Source organism: Pangasianodon hypophthalmus, chromosome 23 (assembly GCF_027358585.1).
Source record: "Pangasianodon hypophthalmus isolate fPanHyp1 chromosome 23, fPanHyp1.pri, whole genome shotgun sequence".
In the NCBI taxonomy this organism is placed as follows: domain Eukaryota; kingdom Metazoa; phylum Chordata; class Actinopteri; order Siluriformes; family Pangasiidae; genus Pangasianodon; species Pangasianodon hypophthalmus.
This window is the reverse complement of record NC_069732.1, coordinates 5,732,215-5,748,289: the sequence shown is the minus strand read 5'-3', so window position 1 is coordinate 5,748,289 and position 16,075 is coordinate 5,732,215. Positions and strand designations below refer to the sequence as shown.

At 39.5% G+C, this 16,075-nt stretch overlaps 1 protein-coding gene across 2 annotated transcripts in view; it reads right to left on the bottom strand.

Moving 5' to 3' along the window:
• Nucleotides 1-12,726, bottom strand: part of zgc:63863 (uncharacterized protein LOC393372 homolog) — a 21,685-nt gene extending 8,959 nt beyond the window's left edge. Inside the window, exons 1-6 of one of the 2 annotated variants that reach the window (XM_034298744.2) lie at nt 12,500-12,726; nt 10,509-10,694; nt 10,293-10,373; nt 9,405-9,591; nt 6,883-6,984; nt 1,115-1,256 (exon numbers count right to left, since the gene is read on the bottom strand). In XM_034298744.2, the coding sequence (XP_034154635.2) occupies nt 1,115-1,256; nt 6,883-6,984; nt 9,405-9,591; nt 10,293-10,373; nt 10,509-10,694; nt 12,500-12,563 (762 nt within the window). In that variant the 5' untranslated portion in view covers nt 12,564-12,726. The remainder of the gene's footprint in view (nt 1-1,114; nt 1,257-6,882; nt 6,985-9,404; nt 9,592-10,292; nt 10,374-10,508; nt 10,695-12,499) is intronic. The other variant, XM_034298742.2, reaches the window with a different exon arrangement.
• Nucleotides 12,727-16,075: the final 3,349 nt, after the last annotated feature.

Genomic DNA, 16,075 nt, shown 5'->3' with positions numbered 1-16,075 from the left:
CACTTAGTCTGCGTGGTCTAGTCAGAGCGGCTCCTGCTGAAGCCCTGCTGGTTTACCGCCAGCCCTGAGGGAGTTAAAGCAACCTAAAGAGGCAGGATGAACTACATTTCCTGCACGCTTTGTTATTCGTGCCTCAAATGGCCCTGGCCCCCTTTCGGCTCGCGTGCTGCTCTTTGGCAAGGAACAGTCTTACGGAGAGGCGTGAAAGAGGGCCAGCTGAAGCAAGCGAGCACAAACACAGCCAGCCGCTTCCCTCAAACCTCCACTGAGTTCATTAGAGATGTTTAATTAACTCGTCTCGCTACAACAAAGTGCCCTGGATTCATACAAGACAGAAAAACGAACACAGAACTAGTACACACACACACTCTTACCATCTACTGCTCATCTTTTACATGGAGGGTGTGTGTGTGTGTGTGTGTGTGTGTGTGTGTGTGTGTGTGTGTGTGTGTTTGATGAATGAAGGCTGGAAAGAAAGAAAGAAAGACAAAAAGAAAGAAAGAAAGAACCAATTAAGAAAAAAAAGACAAAGACAAAAAGACAGAAAGATAGATAATGGGAAAGAAAGAAAGAAAGAAAGAAAGAAGAGATAATGGGAAAGAAAGAAAGAAAGAAAGAAAGAACCAATTAAGAAGAAAAGACAGAAAGAAAGAAAGAAAGAAATGGGAAAGACAGAAGAAATGAATGAATAAACAAAGAACCAATGAAAGAACCAATGAAAAAGAAAGGAATGAACTCATCTTGCCCTGGATTTGTGAACACACACGTACACACACGTACACACACGTTTTCACGATGAACCAAAAAATCTTAACGTAAAGAATATTTATTCTACACTCAGTTCAGCTGAACACCAGGACCCAGTAATCAGTGCGTCAGTCACTACTGCGCATCCTAATGGAGCAACAATCATTTACAATTCTGTTCATTATGTCCAGAAAACACTTCAGCAGCTCTATCAAGGAAACAATCAATGACTCGCTAATACTCACTCTCACATGTTCTCAGTCTGAGAAACTGCACACAGGAACGTTGTCACTGTGCATGAGAGATACAGAACGAGAGAGAGAGAGAGAGAGAGAGAGAGATTTCAGTATGCAGAAAGAGTTCTCACCACAGCAGCAAAGTAAATGGCCATGAGTGGATGGGAGGCTAGGAAGAAATCATAGAGCCGCAGAACGTGCCGGAAGTCCGAGAGGACGTGGCCGTACCACGTGATGAGCCAACTGAGGGCAAAGATGGTGCCGACCTCGGCTCTGCAACACACACACACACACACGCACACACATGCACACGAACACAGAAAGAAAGAATGAATGAAAGAAATGTTATTACTCTCTCACACACACATGGATACACTACAAAAACTATGTCTTACAAAGTGAATGTTTCATGAATATGCTTATCTATCTATCTATCTATCTATCTATCACTCTCCTGGGATACCAGTCTATGGAGTTTATACAGAATGGTTTGAAAAAGATCTTGATCTCAACTCCATGGAGTCTGGTCTGCTATGGTGCATCTAGTCACTGTATTATGCTGCTGTGCATTTCTCTGTGTGCGTGTGTGTGTGTGTGTGTGTGTGTGTGCATGTGTGTGTGTGTGGCATGTTTGCTGTTTTGTCAGGGCAACACTAGTTGAGCTGCACTGCCTGTGGCTATGGAGGCATGTAGACATTGTCAATGTTCAAGAAAATCGTTCTGCACATCGCTCTCTACGTGGACGACGTAACAGCGGACCCGGGCGTCTCAGTCACGCATGCTCTCCTCCTGAGTCACGGTTCAGCGCTTCTGGCCTGCGGCTGCTCCTTCTCCTCTCCGACTCTACAGTTAGCAAGCAGGACCTTCTACACAGCCCGCTTCCTGTTGGGCAGGAGGAACGGACTTGCCATATGAAATGAGAAGTGTGTGAGGATGATGAGCACAAAACAGAAGCTACATTTTAAGATTTTATCTTTGTAGAGTTTTGGAAACTGTTTTTTTTTTAAACAAATAAATAGTATTTAGCAGCATTATTTAGGATTTTACATTACGCCTAAATGCTCATCTTCACACTCTGAGAGCACAATTTTATCCATCACTTCCGTCGTATATATGCAGCTTATGTTTATTTAATCAATGTGTTATTTCATTAGTTTCTATTACTTTCGCCTGAAGAGTTCCACTTATACACAAAATTACTGAAGTGACTCATCATTCGGTGCTTGATATCTCAAGAATAACTTCAAAACGTTATGTAACGTGAGCTAATTACATTACAGGACATTATGGAAGGAGTCTCCAGTGTCAGTGCTTTGTAACAGACAGAGGTAAAGCGTGAAGACAAGACAGTCTTCAGTCTTTAAGATAGAGGGCTACAGTAACAAACATATTTTGCAGACTTCCACAACATAAAATGTGGATCAAATGTGCAATGCACTGGGCTCCTGAGTGGCACGACAGAAAAGGATTCGCCTTATCGCCAGATCATGAGCTTGAATTCCGACGACGCTACAGCCATCCTTGCGCGGCCGTGCCCTCTGGGCGGGACCTGGGTGGTTGCTGTCGTGTGATGGGGGAGTGATGGCTCATGGGTAGGAATTGTCGAATGACAAAATTGTGTAAAAAAAAAAAAGTTTAATTAAAAAATAATAATAATAAAAATGGGTTGAAGTGTCAATGTTAGAAATCTACGGTATAAGAATTCCATGATATTAATTGCTATAAGAGGAATAAAACACCAGCAGCATGCCCTGTCTTGCATCATTCCTTACTTACTTATAATCCCCACACAGCATTTTGCTATAGTAAGATACCACATAATCCCAATATCACTTTTTTGTCCATATGGTACATATTTACTGCCTGTCAGTGCTTGAAGGCTTTTCCTTACGTGTCTGAAAATTATTCAAAGAGTAAATGAAAACGGGACACTTGATGCATGTATGGTCTCAAACTTTTAAAAAAAAAAAATCAACTTAAATGCACCAAAGTGCTCTAAAGTTTTTAAAGTTCAGAGTTGGACTACACTGAGACTGAGCTTGTTAGCTTGGAAAGTGCCCTGAGCAACAGCACCTGAACAAGCTCGACCATTAAACCTGAAGAGCTGCAGTGCACTAGACGGAAATCCCAGGACACACACACATACAATATTTATCCACAGTCTCTTATTCGCTCCATTTTAAATGACAAGCCATTAAAAATAACTTCCCTTTACATATAGGGCTGGGGAGCAAACACGGGTCCTTTCACGCACAAATCCTACAGCACACCCTGCATCTTTAATGCATGAGGAATCGAATGGTAAGAGCACGAGGGTTTAAAAGCAAACAAAACATCAACGATAAAACAAACCGACATTTTCACTCTATTAAAGCTAGGATGCTGACTCTCATCTTTTGAAATAATGTCAAGTAATAATGAAAAATGATTATAAATAATAGAAATGAAAAATATACTTCTGTTGGTGGTTTTATTATTTCAAAGTCAGGGTGTGCAAACTTTTGCACTCAACTGCACCTCATGCAAAGAGGTCTCGAATGAATATGACAGATCGTCATTTAATCTGAAGGAGATTCGGATGAGTGCAGAATTTAAAGAGTGTGTGTCCTTGCAAGCGAATCAGCTGCGCAGGAAAACAGGAAAACACTTCTGATCCGTATTGCTGGTTGAGACGAAGCTCACGGAATTGCAGATGTTCACAGCGTGTGAAGCTAATGTTACACTCTGCTGCCTCCTAATGGAGAAAATTTACACTGCATTCTTCTTAACACATCACTAAACTGTAGCCTTCACTTTGTAGGGTTTGTCCCAAAACTATAACTGGCGCCTGGTTGATTCCTCGATCCTACATCTGACCTGGAAATCGATCCAATTCTGACATATTTAAAGAAGTACCAATTATTAAGAATGACCTATACAGATGTAAGCATATTCATAATTAAATAATCAGTGGGTATAAATAAATCCTTGCACACTGACAAGTCAAATAATACCTCTTGCTTTAAAAATAGAGAAGTAATGAGCAGAATTTTGTTTAGAATTTTTTATACAGCTGAGAAACGTCATCAATAATTCGATTTAAAGTGACACTTCTTCACTGAGCTTTGGTAAATAAGTTTACTTTTTCTCACACACTTTCTCCATTTCCTCAGAGGAAGGAACTAAGAAGCGCAGGCATGAAGCAAGAAAAGAAATGAGCATCACCTGTCAACACTGCATGTTTACATAAGTGAGAGACGTTTTTCAAGCATGAGGCATCTTCAATATCATTCAATTTCCATCAACAGATTGAAAAATTACCATTTGAAATAAAATTCTTTCCTAATTTTTTCACTAAAGCATTCCCCGATCATCCAGAGATCACCAGTTTGAATCCCGGTGACGACACAGCCATCCATGGCTGGAAGTCCAAAACTAGCTGTGCTCTCTGGGTGGGAGGGACGGCAAACGTTCACTCCCTCATCAATCACAGTGACAGCAGCTAATCACGAGCGTCTCCGAGCTCATGTATGTGGAAGGGGGCGGATAGCGCTTTCCTGAGAGTGTGTTATGCTGCCCTGTGACGCAGCATGAGCAGCAGCTCTAAAAGACTGCAGTTCTCGGAGGAAGCACATGACAGCCTTAATCCTCCCTGGTTCATAGCTATTATAAGATGGAGGAGACCTAACTGGTGGGTGGGAATTGGCCAACACTAAAATTATGGAGAAAATCAGGGGGAAATCAGCGGGGGGGACAAAGGAAGTTGGAAAAGAAAGAGAGGGAGAGAAAAAAAAAACAAAACAAAACAAAAAAAAAAAAAAAAACACCCCCTCAGATTGGAATTCCCACTGGGAACATCTCAACCCTGAGACGCACCACTTCTGGAAATTCAATGAGATTAGCACATTATAGTTAACAGTAGAGTCACATTTAATGTTATGGAACATCATATCTCTCTCTCTTTTATATATATATATATATATATATATATATATATATATATATATACACACACACACACACCCTGACACTGGAGACTCCTTCCTTAAACGTTACAAAAACATCTCCTAACAGAAAGCTTCACGACATCAACAACTCTATGTTTTTCTTAGTGAAAAGAAAAACAAGTTTTTATTATTATTTATTATTAGCCTTGGATTTTCTGTATTGTCTGCCAGACAAGTCCGTATGTATGAGCTGTTACTATAGGAACGATAATGTATGAGGGCATCATTTATGTCACAACCAGAACAACTGTCAGAGCTGTAATGTGCACGCTCTGATTCGAGAATTCAGCAACGCTGTGGTATGAACTCGCGTAGCACATATTGCAACATCAGCATCACACCTCCACCAGTCACGTCGAAAAGGCTGTCACAGTCAAGCTGGTCAGTAACATTAAGCGAAAAGCTTTTTCTGTTTGAAATGTTCAAAAGTTATAGTATTTTCATTTGTTATTAATAATCAGCATCATCTCAGCCTCACTACTTTGTGCTCCCTGCAGAGCCATGCCCTTGAACACTTGCACAAGAGGTGGAGTGTTCTGAACTGATTAACAGGTTAGTAGAATCGCCTCCTTCTGATTGGTTGGATGTCACTGATCCACTCCGAGAACACATAATTTACTGACAGCTGACGAAATGTGACAAGAACTTCACCAAATCTTACCCCAAAAAAAAAGTTCTGACTGTTTTAAGAATGCCAGTCAATTGGTATTTATTCAACTTTTTTCCTGACCTTTCTTCATCTAATATTTTTACATTGTGTCCTGATTCCTAAAATGATCGACAAGACAATGGATGCTACGGAGCTGCAAACTGACCTTCACTCTTTTTAGCAAACTCTGAATGCCTTAAAAAGTACGTGTTTATTCGGCTGCAGTTTGAGGTAAAGATTTCCTGTCAGGTGGAGATTTCTGAAAGAGATAAACACCAGGTCTGTATTTCAGAATTCATCAATCTTGCACAGATAACGACGGCCTTATTAAACCCATACGCCTTGTGCATGTGAACTCTCCCGAATGTTCATTCAATTTCACCGTTAACATCGAAACGGCAAATAGTTTGATTCTTATCTTCTTATAGCTTAATTCAGACACTAATGGGCTACTAATGGGTTTTAAAGATTTGCTTGTGCGGAGGTTTCAGCATGAAAGCCTCCTGTATAAAAAGCCTAACTAAATGTATACCACTCTTTACTCTCTTTATGAAGAGAGAGAAAACAGGAGGGGACTAACTGGTGAGGGAACCAACTTGTTTTACGGACACTCCACAGCATTAAATGTAGACAAAAAAAAAAAAAGATGTGTTATTTTGTAATAAATAAATATTAGTAATTGTCAGTAAGTTGTTGTGGTATGTTAATAAGAACATACGAAGATAATAGGAAAATACTCAACTTCATAGTTGGAAAGATATCATACCACTCCGTCATTGATTACTTTTCTATAACAGCATGTCCCACTGTGTTTTATTCCTTACTTAAAGTATTCCTAAACCATTACAAACAGTCTTTATAGAATAACACGCTGTTTATTGCGTTTTATGGAGTAAGTACTTCTCTGCACCTTTACCCTCATTAAGACCCCGCCCCCCGCCGATCCTTCCATCATGATAAAACATTAACATTTCCTGACTTAGCTAGCTGCCTAGCTTAGTATGCAAGTGTTTATTTTCTAGGGTCCCGCATCATCCTCTAATCATTTGCAAAGCGGACGTGATATTTTGTAAGATCGCAAACTGAGCTCATACTGCTAGTCACTCTGGATGTTTTTTACAGTAGCATTGAGAAATGTGAATGTAGTCTAATAAAAAAAAAAAAAAAAAAAACCTCTGAGTAGAGATTTTAATGCAGCCCCCAGTTTGTGAACCGCCGCTTTAAAATAAACCAACTTAACCCACCCAACCCGAAGCAGTCATACCTCAGCATGAAGTCGTGCAGCTCAGGGTCGACCTGCTCCAGAATGGGCATCAGGTAATTCAGGATGTGTTTGGTGCTGTCCATGGTGGGGTCCATAAAGTCCCTGCACACACAACAACAGCGCAAAGTGTTAATACTGATGTTTATTAAGACTTGTTCTGGAGAAACAAAAGGAACATGTTCCATCATCACTTTCTCACCATGTTAGCTGTTTTTTTTATCAATATGGAAAAAATACACAGGCGTTCAAATAGAGATTTACCTACATCTAAATCTTAGAACACATTCAAAATGTGATTTATGTTGAGCAAAAAACTGACTGGTCCATTTTCACACACTCAAAATATGCATTTCATAAAAACCATTTACATTTTATTCATCTTTGTATAGCTTTGCTGCCTAACAATGAACGTGCACAGCATACAGCAGAGCTTTTCAATGAGCCGTCTGCAGGTTGACTTTTAAGCATTTAAGGCTAATTTGTACTTCCTGTTAACTACGCGTACACAAGATGGCCGCCGTGAAATAACCTGCAGTCGTTTGCATTACCAACGTAAATAATGGAGGCAGAACATTGTGTCTCCAATAGCCTACTTGTGTCCTATTCTACACAGTTAGTGTGTACTGACACTACCGGTTTTCCTATTACAGTAAGTTTTTGAATTTTAAAAACCTTTCTAAACCTCCCGAAAGATCTGTTTCTGTACCAGTCTTCTGGATTTTCTAGATTAGTAAATATTTCTGAATGTACGATGAGGGATTTTGATTTGAGACGCAGATCATGACAACAATCACGCCGACAGCAGAAAGTGTTAAAGAGAAACAGAGTTCGTCTGTTTAGCGTCGCTGCGCATGAAATCGCTAAACATTAAAGTTTGACCCGGAAACCAGACGGACAGGGATGTTTTGGCTCTGACGTACCATCTAGTGGACGCTGCTTTTAATCCTCCAGATGTAGATAAGATATGCAAGTGAGTATGTGAACAATGAAGCTTGTGTAGCAGGTGCGTGCGTGCACATACACGCTGGGAAAGTGAAGTATATTTGCATCCTAATTGTGTAACTAGTAATAATGTTATGTACGCTGTTGTTACAGAAAATTATTTAACACCTTCTGACCAATCAGATTCGAGAATTCCACAGCGCTGTGGTATAATAATGTTGTAAGAGCTACTGTACAAGCAGTGAGCGCACGTGGACCATACGCAGACAATAACAAATGCTCCTAGATGTTTTTTTTTATTAGGAAAATTATGGACTGTAGATATATTATATATAATATGAAACGCAGTTCAGTCACTGCTGTGCTACACTGTCAGTATGTTTTTCTCACATTATCAGATCACTGATTTGACTAACGCTCTGTTATGTGAAACTTCAACACATCGAAAGACAGAAAACACAGAAAGACAGAAAATCTATAGTGAAAACAATCAATCCCCTTTTCAAAACTGCTAACAAATTCTTGACACTTACAAAATACTTGATAGTTTTGTATTTAGTGTACAACAAAAGTGCCTGTTATGTGAACTTTTTCCATGACAAATTTTAGAACTTTATAACCATCGCTATTTTTTTTATTTTATGTTAATGAAAATATGCATGTGTTTGGTCTTATAATACAGAACTTTGTATTACCCTGTAACAGTATTTCATTTGGGGAAAACACCAGTTTCCCCACTTGTCCCTTTTGTTAGTGACGTTGTTGAGGCTGCTTTCACCAGAACGTTTCTGGCAGGATTCAGAAAACACACTCTGCTGGTTTGCTGTAGGCATATTCTGAGCAGAGATCAATGTTTTCTTACTGAACAATATCTCAATATCTTGTATTAAAAGCAGAACTCAGCCTCAGGATACAGAGTGTATGATGTTTTTTACACTTTTCTGGCAACAACCTTCAGGATCTTGGAATGTCACAATTTGATTGGCTGCCTGGACTCCAGATGTGTGTACACACAAATGTTTAAACATCGCAACATAAGCTTTTCAGAGCATGATTTAGTCGTGGGAGTAAATAATGTTCATGAAATCAGTTATTAAGTTATTAACAGTTATTAAGCTAGTAAGGTTGTCAGTGCAAGAACGTAGACCTTGGGCTCTCAAGTGGCGCAACAGTAAAGCGTTCGCTCTGTTGTTGGAAGATTGCGAGTATGAATCATGACGATGCCAAAGCCATCAGTGGCCGGGGGTCAATTGGGCAAAATCGGCCTTGATCACTGAGTGGGAGGGATGGCATTACCATCTCTCCCCTGTCAATCAGAGAGACACTAACCAATCACAGGCATCTGTAAAGCTCATGTATGCAGAAGAGGGCAGACAGCACACCTCCGAGAGACATACCTCCGAGTGTGTTACGCTGTACTGTGACACAACATGAGCAGGAGTTTGAAAACATAAAGAGGCTGGTTTTACGTGTCTCGGGAAGAAGCACGTGTCTGCCCCACCCCCTCCAGTCGAGAAAAAATAAATAAATAAATCAACATTAACAGGACAACACCTTGTTACTCTGCAAGAGATGCAAACCTGAGGTGGTGATTGGACAGCTTCTCAACTATCGCTATGGCCATGCGCTCTCCTACCACCAGCAGGAAGGTCACCACTATATCATGGTAGCCCTGGTAGTAGTGCAGTTGAGGGTTCCTCCTCAGAACTTCCAGGATGATGTCAATCAGCTGCTCCTGCAGCACCTCCCTCTCATCAGCCCGCATCCCTGACACACCGAGACAGAGAGGAAGAGACAGACAGATGAGCTCCAACCTGTCTCACATTCCAGATTTGGTAGCTGTACTGACCTCGCTTCTCTAATGCTAGCCAATAACTTTAAATGTGCATCTATACTGCTACGATTATGCTTGTTATTAGTATTAGTATTATAGTAGTAGTGTTTGAGGATTTTTTTTTAAATTCTGATTTGCATTTTGTGATAGTAAAAAATAGACCTCTCACACACGATATGGAGATGGCTAGAGAACAGCAAGTTCTTAATTTTTGCCATACAAATTAAAAAAAAAAAAAAAGACACACTGATAACACACCCCTAACTTTCAAATATTCAATATGAAAAATTTTAATAGTAAATTAGGAATTGATTATTCTTACTTCTCAGAGTAATAATAAAAATAACTGATTATCTATTAATTATATTTAATAGTTTCCATGTTCTGGGAAAGTTATTACTATTACGTCAGTGATGTAATTCTATACAGAGAGAAAGCAGGTTTTGAGTTTTTTGTGCATTTTTAGACCTCAGAATGACCTGATGGCTTGCTATTCCCAAAAGTCTCAGACATTTCTAGATGTGCCAGTTACATAACAACTCGAAGACATTTCAGAATTCATCAAACGCAATCATGAGAATAGGGATGAGTCACACTGTCTAATCAAACAGACAGACAGACAGACAAAAGCTACCTCTCGGGAATCGGCGCATGGAGCGCCTGACATCCAGAAGCACCTGGTTGTAGTCTTTGTGGTTCTCTCTGATATTTTTAGCTATTTAAAAGAAAGGGAAGGACAAGAAAGAGTAGGTGAGTAATACAAGACAAGGTGAAACAGATCCTTGCGTCTAACGTGTTTTATTTCACGCATTCTGGCTCTTATATACGACACATGCCTACACACACTCACCAGGTTTGGCAGGAAGGTCAAAGACGTTGACGCTGAGGAGCTTGGGCCAAACTTTTCTTCGCACATCGTCCGTCAACAAGCCTCCCTTGCTGACAGCTGCACTGCGCAGGGTCTCGATGTCCACAGGGTCACTGTTCAGGGCCTGCTGGATGTCTGCAAGCTTCTGCTTCTTCCAGGACATGTGATCTGCCAATGGAAGAAAAAAAAAAAAAAAAAAAAATCTGAATTGAACGGCTAAAGGTTACATCTAACAGAACTGTGGACGGAGCTCTTACTTTTCTCGTTATTTCTTTTGCACAAGCAGACTCAATTCTTGATTTTGTAATGTGGCTTATCTCATGAGGCTTGTTTCCAAATCACAGCTATGTAGAAATACGTTGTGAAATTGACTAAACAATCAGGAAATAGACGCAAGTGCAGTTTTGTGTGAGTAAGAAATGAATGGGCACAAAAAATTAGAGAAGCGCCGACTCCTTTTTTCTTAATGTAATACTAATATCACAATATTAAAGCTCTGAGTATCAGAATATAACCTATAATCATCCATTATGGCGACATGCGTCAAGAGTAAGATGTGTGATATGTCTACATCACACACATTCCAGCGTTCAATACGTCACTGGACTGTTTCAAATGTGATCCGATGTCAATATCAGCCCTGATACTGACGCTCATTATCGGGTCAGTGCATCCCTAGCACAAATAATGCAACATAAAATATGCCAATATTGCATTATTTGTGCTAGGGATGCACCGATCCGATAATGAGCATCAGTATCAGGGCTGATATTGACATCGGATCACATTTGAAACATCACATTTTAGACACATTGAAAAATGGTGAAAACTAAATTTTATGACGACAACACTGTTGAATCCTCGACTCTGATTGGTCAGAAGTGCAGCTCTGAAAGTAGTTCCGGTTGCAAGCCGAATCACAGGTTTATATTAATACGCTCGCTGTAATACGTCATCATTTCTATAATATCACAAGGTAGACCCTCCACATAAACAGCTTTAAGATGAATGTAATAGTTAAAATGGTAACATTTTCTCTGAGGTAACATTTATTTATTGTTTATGGAAGGAGTCTCCAGTCTCGGCGCTTAGTAACAGTCAGATGTAAAGCTGTAACTAAGTCTTCTGATGCTGGAATTTCTCGGTAACATGACATGCTGCTTTTTTTTTTTTTTTTTTTTTGCTGTTTTTTTTTGTGTAATTAGCTTTAAGAGAGAGAGAAAAGGGAAGCTGGTGAAGGAATGACCGTTTATAGCTGCTATAACAGAAGTGATAACAAGAAATAGCCTTGTTTCGCAGGCGTTCCGCAACACCAACATCAAACGTAACTACAAACGGATAAAACTGCAATCAGTGGTTTCATTTTAAGAGGAATTAAACACTCGGATCCATGCTGTTAGAGGAAAATAAACAACTTCCAGGTAGTAACAGTAACTCTGCTTTTTCACACCGCCCTGTTGTTGATCATTTTCCTACAACAGCACTACCCCCAAGTGTTTCATTCATTATGTAATTTTCTCCTGGACAATTATTTTGTCTGTCAGGGGTTCAAATGCATCTTTCTCTGTCTTCATGGCATAAAATGCAACAGGTCTTGAAAATTTTGGCACTGTGGCACTCAGCCAGATCTTTCACAATGGATCATTTGTATTCAAATTCTGCAAAAATCTGAGATTTGTGCAAGTGATAATGTCTGAGTCTGTACATACATTGTAATGATGTCTGTTTATGGACAAAAGATTTGGAGATCTCTCTCTCTCTCTCTCTCTCTCTCTCTCTCTGTGTGTGTGTGTGTGTGTGTGTGTGTGTGTGTGTGTGTGTGTCCACGTAGCTTTGCTGGACACGTCAAGACTTTGTGCCTAGTTAGATTACTCATTATTACTAAAGAACACACTGAACTCATCACTCAATCTTATTCTAATATTTAATATTATAATATTAGAAATCATATTAAACCCACAAATCCTGCTCACCTTCGTGTCTGCCTGCTGCTGTTCTGCTCCCATTCACCTGGTGGCGTTTTTTCACCTTTTTCATCTCTTCCAGGTCTACAATATATTAATATATGATAAATACTGATATCATTCAACTATTTCAACTCTGTAATTAAAATAAACCGCCATCTGTTCGAAGTATCCACTCTGTCAGGGCAAACACTTCCGTTTCAACGCCGGTCACTCAACCGCGCTTGCTTGCAGGAATTTATTCCCCAGCTTTGATCCTATTGGTTGACATGCATTAAAGCTCGAAGCTGATTGGGCGGTTGTCTGTGGGCTAGTCCAGCGGGAGCTCTATAAACATGGACGCATGGCCGTGTTGCCAGATTTGTAATAAACCCTTTTAAAAGACTTAATATTATAAATGAATATACTGTGGTTATTATTAAAGATGTAGTATAAATAAAATAAATAAGAATATGTAACTAGAAGTAAATTCATATCAAATAAATTAATTCATATGAAATCTAATAAATTAGTCTCTTTTACATATGTCATACATATTATATATATATATATATATATATATATATATATATATATATATATATATATATGTATATATATACAAAAAACTATCATGTGCTGTTCTTTAATAAGTAAAAAATATTTGTATAATCAATCTTCATTATACAGCAAATTTCTGTGGCATAAGAGGAATAAAATACTTTGGGACATGCTATTAAAGGAAATTGATCAACTTTGTGGTGGTAACAATACTTTATCATACCACCCCATTGTTGATTGTTTTCCTATTACAGCACACCCTGTGGGGCTTTATTCTTTACTTGTATGATCTCACTTGCAATATGGAAGTATATTTGTTTTGACATTGGACTATTATTGTTAGTTGTAGTAGTAGATGTAGTGGTAGTAGTGGTAGTGGTAGAAGAAGTAGTGGTGGTAGTAGAAGTGGTAGTAGTAGTAATAGTAGTAGCAGTAGTAGTGGTAGTAGTAATAGTAGAAATAGTAGTGGTAGTGGTAATGGTGATGGTGGTGGTAGTAATAGTAGTAATACTAGAAGTGGTAGTAGTAGCGGTGGTAGTACTAATAGTAATAGTAGTAGCAGTAGTGGTAGTGGTAATGGTGGTGGCAGTAGTAGTAGTAGTGGTAGTAGTAATAGTAGTGGTAATGGTGGTGGTAGTAGTAGTAGTAGTAGTAGTAGAAGTGGTAGTAGTAGTAATAGCAGTAGCAGTAGTAGTGGTAGTGGTAATGGTGATGGTGGTAGTAGCAGTAGTAGTAGTAGAAATAGTAGTGGTAATGGTGGTGGCAGTAGTAGTAGTAGTAGTGGTAGTAGTAATAGTAGAAATAGTAGTGGTAGTGGTAATGGTGATGGTGGTGGTAGTAATAGTAGTAATACTAGAAGTGGTAGTAGTAGCGGTGGTAGTACTAATAGTAATAGTAGTAGCAGTAGTGGTAGTGGTAATGGTGGTGGCAGTAGTAGTAGTAGTGGTAGTAGTAATAGTAGTGGTAATGGTGGTGGTAGTAGTAGTAGTAGTAGTAGTAGAAGTGGTAGTAGTAGTAATAGCAGTAGCAGTAGTAGTGGTAGTGGTAATGGTGATGGTGGTAGCAGCAGTAGTAGTAGTAGAAATAGTAGTGGTAATGGTGGTGGCAGTAGTAGTAGTAGTAGTGGTAGTAGTAATAGTAGTGGTAATGGAGATGGTAGTAGTAGTAGTAGTGGTGATGGTGGTAGTAGTAGTAGTAGTAGTAGTGGTAGTAGTAATAGTAGTGGTAGTAGAAGTGGTAGTAGTAGTAATAGCAGTAGCAGTAGTAGTGGTAGTGGTAATAGTAGTGGTAATGGAGGTGGTAGTAGTAGTGGTAGTAGTAATAGTAGTGGTAATGGTGGTGGCAGTAGTAGTAGTAGTAGTAGTAGTAGTGGTAGTAGTAATAATAGTGGTAATGGAGGTGGTAGTAGTAGTAGTAGTGGTAGTAGTAATAATAGTGGTAATGGAGGTGGTAGTAGTAGTAGTAGTAGTGGTAGTAGTAATAGTAGTGGTAATGGAGGTGGCAGTAGTAGTAGTAGTGGTAGTAGTAATAGTAGTGGTAATGGTGGTGGCAGTAGTAGTAGTGGTAGTAGTAGTAGTGGTAGTAGTAATAGTAGTGGTAATGGAGGTGGCAGCAGTAGTAGTAGTGGTAGTAGTAATAGTAGTGGTAATGGAGGTGGCAGTAGTTGTAGTAGTGGTAGTAGTAATAGTAGTGGTAATGGTGGTGGCAGAAGTAGTAGTAGTGGTAGTAGTAATAGTAGTGGTAATGGTGGTGGCAGTAGTAGTAGTAGTGGTAGTAGTAATAATAGTGGTAATGGAGGTGGCATTAGTAGTAGTAGTGGTAGTAGTAATAGTAGTGGTAATGGAGGTGGCAGTAGTAGTAGTAGTAGTAGTAGTAATAGTAGTGGTAATGGAGGTGGTAGTAGTAGTGGTAGTAGTAATAGTAGTGGTAATGGTGGTGGCAGTAGTAGTAGTAGTAGTAGTAGTAGTGGTAGTAGTAATAATAGTGGTAATGGAGGTGGTAGTAGTAGTAGTAGTGGTAGTAGTAATAGTAGTGGTAATGGAGGTGGCAGTAGTAGTAGTAGTGGTAGTAGTAATAGTAGTGGTAATGGTGGTGGCAGTAGTAGTAGTGGTAGTAGTAATAGTAGTGGTAATGGAGGTGGCAGCAGTAGTAGTAGTGGTAGTAGTAATAGTAGTGGTAATGGAGGTGGCAGTAGTTGTAGTAGTGGTAGTAGTAATAGTAGTGGTAATGGTGGTGGCAGAAGTAGTAGTAGTAGTAGTAGTGGTAGTAGTAATAATAGTGGTAATGGAGGTGGCAGTAGTAGTAGTAGTGGTAGTAGTAATAGTAGTGGTAATGGAGGTGGCAGTAGTAGTAGTAGTAGTAGTAGTAGTAATAGTAGTGGTAATGGAGGTGGTAGTAGTAGTAGTGGTGATGGTGGTAGGAGTAGTAGTAGTGGTGGTAATGGTAGTTGTAGTAGTTAGTTAGTTAGTTAGTCTGGTTGGTTAGTAATTGGGCTGTTTTCTCATGCAAACTTGGCAACCCTGCAACAAGTTCCACAGCAGAGGAAAAAATCCATTCTGCTCTTATTTTCATACGTTTTCTTAACAATATTACCCAATAAAAAAATCTAATAACAAGAAGAAGAAAAAAAAAGATAATCATCTCAGGAACGAACAATTTCTGCCCGGATGTGTGTCAGGATATCTCCAGCTATGCATCTTCCTGTCTACTGCTCACACACACACTCATAAAGTCATACACTACTGTATACACTGTGAGCTTGGCTTATTACAAGAAGGCAACAAAACGGTTATTTATCCCAGTGAACTGGTTCACACACGCTGTACAGCCTGCAATAGTGTGAGTGAGTGAGTTAGGTGTGTTCACGCATATCAACTGCTGTCTATCTGCGGCCATGTGTGCGTGTCGTGCGTGAAGGTGGACACCAGGGGGCAGTGTTACATAGTCCTCACACTGTTTGATCTCTGCCCAAGATGGCGGCATGATCATCTGATCGAACCAAGCAAGTGAACCAATCATGAACCAATAACCAATAAATGAATCATT